At 36.9% G+C, this 10,710-nt stretch overlaps 1 protein-coding gene across 1 annotated transcript; it reads left to right on the top strand.

Moving 5' to 3' along the window:
* The first annotated feature begins 3,425 nt into the window (after positions 1–3,425).
* On the top strand, positions 3,426–10,297 carry LOC144432858 (uncharacterized). Its single transcript, XM_078121156.1, has 7 exons — positions 3,426–3,531; positions 4,199–4,464; positions 5,577–5,727; positions 5,985–6,090; positions 6,442–6,502; positions 8,084–8,106; positions 9,356–10,297. The coding sequence occupies exons 2-7, from the start codon at positions 4,210–4,212 to the stop codon at positions 9,405–9,407; spliced, it is 648 nt and encodes a 215-aa protein (XP_077977282.1). The 5' UTR covers positions 3,426–3,531; positions 4,199–4,209; the 3' UTR covers positions 9,408–10,297.
* The last annotated feature ends 413 nt before the right edge of the window (positions 10,298–10,710 follow it).

Below are 10,710 nucleotides of genomic sequence, written 5' to 3'. Positions count from 1 at the left end.
TCAATACTGGTAGATGACCCAGTACACACCCCCCCACACACACACACACGTACACACACGCGCGCACACACACACACACACACACCTTTCTTCCTTCCAATTGGAACACAATATCCCGGATGTGAGGACACGATTTGTTCCTAGATAGCGAACGATTTGACCAAGAAATCATATTGAATCGATTACATTTTTGAGAATCGAAAATATTGATTGCTATTGTCGTTATCAGGCATGGTATCCAGTCTGGGAGTCGCCGGTGTATTGGTGTTGGGAGCGTTGACCTCACCTCAGACAGTCCATCGCACTATCAGGCGCGCACACGTACATGTATATATACCAACATATCACGAAACTGACAGCGTTGAGTGATCGATGACTTGACATGTACTTAAGTAGTTTTCGTTCACATTCTTTGCGGTTTTGTGTGATTTATTATCAAAATTTCTATTCTTGGACATACCGTGGATTCCGTGGCTACTGTGGTGAAAAAGTGCAACCTGTGTGGTTCTATACAAATAAACATTACACGGGTGATTCGACGGTACAAAACTTCAGTTGTTAGGAGTATTTGAAGAGAAAGTATAATCAACTTGTTGATCATCTTCCTTCGCTGACAGCTTTGATTTTTTTTCTGCAGCTAGCCACTATTTTATCGTTGTTTGTCACGAGTTTGTAAAACCTTCCACACAATTTGCATTAAATATTGTAATGAACATTCTTCTCAATTAGCCGTGAAAGAGTATGAAAAAAATTACCATGATACATGTACAATGTTATGTTTTAACTGTCAGAGATTTGAGTTGATCTTAATACTCGTTGTAGTGGTTCCTGCAATACACTTTTTGTCTTGTGAAAGTTCAACCCAGACTTCATATGAAAATGTTTTCTAATTCGAAAGCGCTTCTCTGTCAGTCAGTTAGTTTGTCTGTCTGTATGTCTGTCTGTCTGTCTGTCTGTCTGTCTGTCTGTCTGTCTGTCTGTCTGGCTGGCTGGCTGGCTGTCTGCCTGTCTGTCTGTCTGTCTGTCTGACAGTGTCTGTCTGTCTGACTGACTGACTGTCTGACTGAATGACTGACTGTCTGTCTGTCTGTCTGTCTGTCTGTCTGTCTGTCTGTCTGTCTCTGTCTGTCTCTCTCTCTGTCTGTCTGTCTGTCTGGCTCTGTCTAACTGTCTGTCTATCTGTCAGTCTATGTGTCTGTCAACTTAAAGGAGGCAGTGTCTCCTCACATTGGAAGATATTTACATAGGAGCTATGCGTTTTGTTGGTCAATTTCAAATTCGATGAACTTGTTTGTATACAGTCCCGTGGATCTAAGATTGAGGTTCAAGTTCTCTGAGAGCTTAATTGCGACAGCATCATATTGTTTAGAAGGGGAACAAAATCAGCAAAGCTGTCATAGAGAATAAAACTTGGTTTTTAAATGAAAATGTTTGAATTATGCCTTTTAATTTCTTTCGAAGGTTCCTTTCAACATTGCAACATGTTTGGATCGAGTGAGAATTTTCGTGCAGACTGCAAATCCATCTCGTGTTCCGCTCCATCACTTCCCTCCCCTCCATCCCCTAACGTGCACACATTTACTATAACCATGCCTTTTCCATTGTTTTTACACCACCCTGGCATAAAATATGTGACAGTCGGCCTTACCTGTTTGTTTGTTTGTTTAGAAGCCTACAAAAACAAGCCATAAATAAATAGATAACTTATCAGATGGTCGAATATGTACCACCTATGTACAGTGACGACCTGACACCGACATCGCCCTGATTTATCACACTCTAGGTGAGGTGTCATACTGCTTTTGGTGTCGAGGCCGGCCAGGTGAGGTAGACGACCCCCAGTTCGGACTCCCACCCGGTTTGGCTCAATGGTTAATTCAAATTTAGAACACAGTGTGTTAACCATTCATTTATCGATCACTGCAATACGTGACTAGAATACATAAAAAAAAGTTGTAAATAACAAAGACAAATTGTTTGGTACACAAGTACCACGCTATGCAGCAGGTTACTGTTCGCTGTCCCTGCTTGATACAACCACGCAGAAACCAATAAGAAACTGCACATTGTACATTTTAAGATATCAGTTTCTCTACATTTATATTCGTTCAGTCTTGCTATTGTGGTATGTGCAGTTTCTTCTTGGTTTCTACGTGGTTGTATCAAACATATCCAGAGAGAACAGTACCCTGTAATTACAACTGCCGACATTAGACCGTGGACGAACGGAACCTGTTACAAACTGGGAAAGTAAACAAATGAATTGGATTAATAATACTTGGCACAGCATATTGGAAGTATATATGGAGACAAGTATTACATTCCACCATTTGATAGCCTCTTTAGTAGAGTTCACCTTCATAAACAAATTTCCAGTTCCCTTGGCATGTCGTGTGCACATATACTGAGACCCTAAAACAGTTCTTATCAAACCATAGTGTGTAATACATGTCTCTGCTGTCCCTACCTGCTGTGCCAAGTGTTATTAATCCATATCAGTTTATGCTCCCTGTTTGTAGCAGGTTCCGAATGTCCACGGTCTGATGTCGGCAGTTGCGCTGTATACTGGCATGGTACACCTGGTGCAGTACACGTGGTACTATACTGACGCTTTGCACCATTCAAATAGAAAGGTGGCAAACCAGAACAGATATTGCTATACGCCTCAATAGTAGCGCCTTCTGGTTTATTTCTCCTTATGCGTGTTACCAATTGTACATTTCCCTTTCATAGTTCGTTATGTTGATATTTTCCTTATTTTATATACACTGTACATGGAATATTGTATGTATTTTGTAATTCTATTTTTACGTTACTTTATCAAATATCTTCACTCAACAAACCGGAATGCATTATTTTCATTAAATGTTGTTTCAATTACTGAATTTGCAGAAATTATGCATTTATTTATGTTTTGTGTTTCTGCATTATTTTGTATGCAGTTGTAATAATTTGATATAATAGTTTCATTAATTTAAATCATCAAGTTCCACTCAGTTAAGTCTGGGTTGTCAACAGCCTGGGAACTTCCAACTTCATGCTCTACTGGTCTGCTAGAGACGATCAAAATGTTCACAGCAACTTTTCTCTCTTGTTTTCCAAACAATCCCCGTTTTAATCAACGATACGAGATTATAATTAGCGACTGTAGAAGGATTTTGTTTACTACCAGCTACAAGTTATGCCTCTTAAAAAAACAACCTTCCTACTTGTTCTTTGGTTCCTCAAATATTTTCTCCTTAAAAGGAGAGGAATTTCAGTTTGTTTGACATGTAATCCATTAATGAAGGAATGCATTTATTGATCCATGCTTCGTGTTGGTTAGGTCACAGCCCTTTGGGTGCATCACCGACATACTTTTTTAGGGCGCTTGTGTAAAAACAAAGGTCTCGTTGGACTATCAACGGCGAGGGCGTTTTTCAAAATGGCGACTTGAAAACATCGAAATAGTGATCACCGTCAAATTGTTCTTTGTTATGCCCGTTAAACCATCATATCAGAATAAGATTGGTGGCATGTCACAATAGAGAGGTAAGTCGATGCTTTTTATGTGTGTTTCGGTTAGATTTACCATAGACCCTACTCGTGTAAGGTCTATGGATACTTGCTAGTGTAGCTGTAATTATACGAGTGGCTTTCTAAATTCTAGTCAGTTGGACCCCACGTCAATTGAACCCTGGCTCAATATAACTTTACGCAAGCAACTTGATCAACTTTAACTTTTCGATTTATTTTATTACTTGGTTGACAAAGTCACGGAAAATGGGTTGAAATTGACTGGATTTAATGTGTATATATTGCGAATCTGGCTGTAGTTGATTACCGTACTTAGATTAGAAGCACCACTACCCAAGCATGTACTATCCAAGATGATTCAGCACCACTTCCCAAGACAATTCGGCCCTACCAATTAAATGCTTATGTTGTTGTCCTTCTTTCATAAAGTAACCCAAACCCGAACCCTAACCTGCGTTTGGTCTCAGAATTAGTGGTCTGAGCTTTGGTACAGTATTGAAATGTGTTGGGTAGCGGTACCAAAAACACTAAGGGTGAGGCCGATCACATGTAGGGCGGAAACGGTCAGGTCCATGATACTCTAAGATAACTAAAACGTTGTTGTATATATACATGTACATGTCTTGCATGTATGTATTATGGCCGAGTCTGCTGACAGATATTATATATCTATATATTGCAGATAAAATTATAATGTGGAATACAGAAAAAAGTAAATACAGTCGACTTGAAGGAGGGAGTCATTCACCAAACCAGTCAACAGCTACAAGTCAATCCATGTCATCACAGGCATCCACAGTTGTCAGAGTTAAGAAAACGTCAATTTCTAGCAGCCAAGCTCCCATCAAGGACCGTACAGGGGCTGGACACAGTGCTGGCAGTAAACCACAACATAGGCTATCAGCCAAGGGATCAAGGTCTAAACATTCACAAAGCAAGTTCCAAAAGGTATGGAAGTACTAGTATCCTGGGGGGGGGGGGGGGGGGGGGATTGGTGGGAGGTGCACTCCACAAATTTACGTACAGGAGTGTGCGGCCCAAGTTCAAAACATCTAATCATGTATATAATTATCAAAAAACAGACTAATTCAGGATTTTCAGTCACAACCACACTGTACAATATCTTACCCACAACTCTCTCTGATTGGTATGCTTGGAGGTTCCTTATTTTATGACTTTTTCAATAATCCATACTTTTCAACATTTTAAGCATAGTAATTAAGTTTAATTAATATGTAGAAAAAGAACGCTTAGGAATCAAAAATAAAGTTCTAAATTTTGTATAAAAATGAACTAACAACTAAATTAAGCATGTGCTGTGAATAAAACACTTTTCACTGTCAAAGTGTCAATAACTTGGGTAGTCAGTGTGTATGATGAGTTTTAGTATGTAAATTTCTTTAGTCATACCTATTCAAATAAATCTATATCTTTGGCAAAGTCATAACAGGTGCATATATTTTCCTTAGTTTCGTCGCAAATATTCTGCATGTCTTTCAAGAAATTCTGCTGACAAATTCCTAAAATTGCTACTCCTTCTACAATAAATCACTGATACCAGAACCGATGAAAATGGGTATTCAGAAACTCATCAGTGGCAATTCTACGCTTGCCAATTGGAAAAAATGTTTTTACAAAACCCTATACACTGGTGAGATTTGTCTGACTTCAAGGAGATGATGTCCAACACTACAAATCAGAGAGAGTTGTGGGTAAAATGTTGTACAGTGAACCATCCTATCAATTACCTTTATTCTGATGATGTGAAGGTATTTCTAAAGTATGAAGATATTTCCTATGTTATCAAACCCATGATTATTGAAATTTCAAATGAAAATTCAACCCATGTTTAGGAATTTTTTCATGGAAAAGTGGCCCATTTGGATTGCACATACCTGTATACCATAGAACCCCACTTCCCCCCCCCCCCCCCCATTGAAAAAAACATAGTGAAGTTGTTTAAAAAATTATGAATACGAAATATCTCAACCATATGACCAGTTCAGTTGCAATCTAATAAATTACTTATTAACAAGTAAATCTTGGTGTATATTTTGCAGGAAAAAGAGAAAATGATGAGTAGCACTGGTGCGAAACATAAAACATGTAAAGAACATGTCTTTCTGACAGACGTCGCTGATGTCAGACAAATGGAGAAAGGACTGCTACAAATGTTAGATGACTTTCATTCTGGCAGACTTCAAGCATTTGGTAAGTTTAATTTCATGTGTTAGATGACATCATTAATCAACCAGGATATGAACAAATAGAACAACGTGGGTTTCTGAATATTTATGTAGAATTTTCTCCTATGTCTAAACAGCAAATACTGCAGTCGTATTGCCTGTGCAATAAGTGACTTAAAGTGTGTGAATCATGTAATACCTCCATGCATATATTAATATGTACATGTGTACTTACCACCTGTGACAAAATTCTGATATATTTTGTCTTTTATTTTTTTACAGGAAGGGAGTGTTCATTTGAACATATGGATAATGTGAGAGACCTGCAAGAGAAACTGTCAAGACTTCACTTTGATTTAGACAGCCAACAACAGACACATGGCCATGGGTAGGTTTTAGTATAGGTGTGTGTGTGTGTGTGTGTGTGTGTGTGTGTGTGTGTGTGTGTGTGTGTGTGTGTGTGTGTGCATGTGCGTACGTGTGTCACTGTAGTGTATGTATGTATGTATGTATGTATGTATGCATGTATGTATGTTTGTATGTATGTATGTATGTATGTATGTATGTATGTATGTATGTATGTATGTATGTATGTATGTGTGTGTGTTTGTATGTATGTATGTATGTATGGATGTATGTATGTATGTATGTATGTATGTATGTATGTATGTATGTAGTCACTGCTGAAAGTTCACAGTTATATTTTAGTAATGTATATGTGTATGGCTTTCACCACTAGACTTGGATCAGATGAAGCTAAAGAAACTGCAGGGGATCACATGGAACAATTAATGGTTAATGTAAGTCATAGTTTATATGCCATATTACAAGAAAATGCTACCAAGTTACTGAGTTTACCCTGTCACTAAGCTGTCCTGATAATACCTACTTGTGATGAGTTCTTTTGTGTGATAGCGATATTATATATCTGACTAACAGTTTGTGTTTTATAGTGATTAATGACAGCAGACTTTATTATTTTAGACAGATATATAATATCGCTATCAGTATCACCAACACTCACACATGGCTTAACAGAACACCATCTCAGAGCATGCACTCAGTTCACAGATTTCGGTGACATTATTATTAATTTTTTGCATGGATGTGTGTGATGTGATATTCATAGCAGGCTATCCGACCTTGGCCTTATAAATAATTGACTTACCATTAAACACCAGGGAGTGAAAGATTTCACCATCATAGATAGAGAAATATGCTTTAGCTCAAATTGTAAAAGGCTAACTCAGTAGCTTGCTATATGGCTATTGGAAAGACAAGCGCATCAAACTACCTAACATGTAAAATATGCTGATCATACCGCCACCTAGTGGTCAGCTGTAACTATGGGATTTGACATTCTGATGAGGATTGTCGACCAAGACTGTTCGAAAGCTCAACGCTAAAAACTTTGAACTGCTTGTGTACCTTGAACGTTTGAACGTTTGTTAATCATTCAGGATTTGTTGTGATCAGTTGTATTACCACAAGTACTCAATGCAGCCAGCTCCCTATGCAGACTTGAAAGCAGAAGTCAGTCTGTTTTAGTCAAATACTCAGATATACATGTGTATGCTTCAAATTAAAATTCGTTTTTGTGTCAGTAATCCAATGTATTACATTAAGTTTTAGTTCCAAACACAAAGTTGAGAATTATTACCTGAAATTTTTGACTTGAATCAAACTTAAGTCATTGTCAAGAGATTGACCCATTATTCAGAACACTTGAGATGTACATGTATGGTTTATTGCCTTTGGCCCTTGGCTCAAAAGAACATTATATCAGCCATTGAATACAAAAGAAAACTTAGATATTGATTGCTGAGACAACTCCCTTCCTTGATATAAATGCTTCGTAGACAAATTTTGCCAGGTTACATAAGACTTTAACATCTGTACTTGAAAAAAATTTGACCAAAAACTGTTGACTTTGATGTCAAAATACTCACAGTAGTAATTGTTCTGTTAGACTTTGGTAAAGGGAATATTCAAAAAGAAAATTTAAAAAACACATACTGGTATATGTTTTGTCTCTATTAACAATTTAATTCATAATAAGAGCTGCTGTGGCCTAGCGGGGAGTTTGTACGCCTCTTACCTCGGTAGTCTGGGTTCGAACCCACCAAGCGTCAGCTGGTTTTGATTAAAATTTAAACAGGTCTGTACATGTATGTAAGAAGGGTGATGCTCAGTTTGACCCTGCTGAACAACGCAGCTTTTCTGTATGGGTACTCCAGTTTCCTCCTGCTTCTTCAACACTAGGGCATTAGGGTGCTGCTCCTATGGCAACCATTCAACAAATATCTGAATTTATTTGGAAGAATAAACATTATTATTTTTAATAATAAGGTTACTTTTCTTGCTTTTTGTTTGTTTTACAGCTGGAACAGCTTAGTACTGCAATGTATCCTTTTTATATATGATTTTATTTACCATCTTGTGTTCATGTAACTTAGGGATGTCGTACTTCTGTAGTTGACTGTAGGTATCTCAAAATGTGTTACTTGGTAAGGAGTGTCTACATTGACACTGAATTTCTTAATTTTGGTTTGAAATGACAATAAATTAGATAATGATAATTGTGTGTGATGTAATATCAGACTAAATATCACCATGACAACTTACTCAACTTTGTAATCTGAAGTTGTACTATACTTGACATGTTTTCAGCCATTTTGGATAGTGTGTGTGCTAGGGATTATGGGAAAATCTTTAGTGATTGCATTATGAATACCGTAATATCTTTGTCTTGACACTCTTTGTATTTGTTGAGTATGTTACCAAAGTTGCCATTTGATGACCCAAAAATCATATCTAAGGGGATAGCAGTAACCAGTACAAGTGTACTAAAGCTCTGTATTTTGTTGTTGTTATCATTATCCAATGTCTATGCATTAACAAAATACAGAGCAGACACTGTGTAAGGGATGTTTGTGTGTTATCTTTATTGTGTCTACAGAGCAGACACTGTGTAAGGGATGTTTGTGTGTTATCTTTATTGTGTCTACAGAGCAGACAATGTGTAAGAGATGTTTGTGTGTTATCTTTATTGTGTCTACAGAGCAGACAATGTGTAAGAGATGTTTGTGTGTTATCTTTATTGTGTCTACAGAGCAGACACTGTGTAAGGGATGTTTGTGTGTTATCTTTATTGTGTTTACAGAGCAGACACTGTATAAGGGATGTTTGTGTGTTATCTTTATTGTGTCTACAGAGCAGACAATGTGTAAGAGATGTTTGTGTGTTATCTTTATTGTGTCTACAGAGCAGACACTGTGTAAGGGATGTTTGTGTGTTATCTTTATTGTGTCTACAGAGCAGACAATGTGTAAGAGATGTTTGTGTGTTATCTTTATTGTGTCTACAGAGCAGACACTGTATAAGGGATATTTGTGTGTTATCTTTATTGTGTCTACAGAGCAGACACTGTAAGAGATGTTTGTGTGTTATCTGTATTGAGTCTACAGAGCAGACACTGTGTAAGGGATGTATGTGTGTTATCTTGATTGCATCTATCTCAACATGAAATCTTGTGATCAGTCTAATCTCACTTATCTTAATACATCATAGCCTTTGCAAGCTGAGAGGAAATCTGTAAATCTGTGTGTGTATGATATTATTTCCAATGATAATTTCTTTAACATTTAAACCAGACAAAGTCTTCATCCATCAGAAGGAAACCCATCGGCAGTTGGAGGTCGTTGAACCTATCATGGATCTCAAAATATCACAAGTTCTGTGCTTTGTGACGGTAAATTACCCATGTTGCCAAAGGAACAAACTATTTAATGTTTTATGGACTATACCGTTTTCTCTACGTGTATCTCCAAAGTCACATATTAAACTACAAGTTACATGTATCAGGCTGAAACCTTTCATACCTTGTTGTACAAGTTATATAGTAACTTTATATAAATACAGTGTATCAAAGTGGCATAAAAGCTGAGTTTATAAACTGTTCACTTATGTAAAAAATACTTACAAAAAATTTGATAAAGTTATTCTAGTATAATATATTGATGCATACATGACATTACAGTTTGTGTTCTGGCATTGTTAGAAGTGGTGGTTGCATAGTAGGGAATTTCTGGATAGTTCATATATTATATCCTAATACCAGGCTTGATTTCAGTTAATTGCAAGTGGTGAGTAAGTAAGTAGAAAACTGTGAGTACCTTTTAATATGCAGATAAAATTACATCCCAAAGAAAACATATAAATTACATATAAATTCAGCTTGTGCCCTTTTAAATCAAAATTTTAATCAGTTATCAGAAAATAGCGATTTTCTTTCCTCCAATTTCTATGTTAACAATTCAATACAAATAAGCACATATTGTCCCTTGCTTCTAATATTTTTACAAACTGGTGCATGAATGAGCAAGGGCCCGGCCCACCCATGGTGTTTGGATGTTCTTAGATCTAAGGTCTCAGGGTAGAAGGTTATGGAAGATGACACAACTAAAGAACACTGTGCCCAGTACACATGTCGATGGGCTACGTACACTATTGTATTTTATGAATTGTGATTTTGATGTTAGGAAGAAGGTAACATTGTAAACTTTTAAAAGCTTTAATTTTGTCTTTGTACTGGGGATGTGCAAAATAAAGAAAATGAAAAGTAAGAAACCTTTAATTCAGCATTTTAGTAGTTTTTGATTTGTTCCTTCAAATCCGCCTTCACACCTGAACATGTTGAGATTGCAAATAACACTAAATATATTCAAAAGTGGTATGTCAGTTATTAATGCTCAGACTCAGTCGATCAAAGTGAATGATGATGTGTACGCTCCCATTTTTATCATTTCTGATAATGTCTTGTGTCTGGCATTAATTCGTGTTAATGGGGAATGTACTCGGGGAAAATAGATGTATTTTCGAAAGTTTTGGGGTTCTGGAGAGTTATTTCATGATTTCACATCACATAAATTTTGTGTGATTACCAAGAAACAGCAAATTGAAATCCTGTTTCAGCTCTATTGTTCTCCTACTGGTCCACCATTGCATC

The sequence above is a fragment of the Glandiceps talaboti genome, chromosome 3 (genome assembly GCF_964340395.1).
Source record: "Glandiceps talaboti chromosome 3, keGlaTala1.1, whole genome shotgun sequence".
Taxonomy (NCBI): Eukaryota; Metazoa; Hemichordata; class Enteropneusta; family Spengelidae; genus Glandiceps; species Glandiceps talaboti.
The sequence above is the reverse complement of the archived record's forward strand: the minus strand, read 5'-3'. Positions and strand labels throughout refer to the sequence as shown.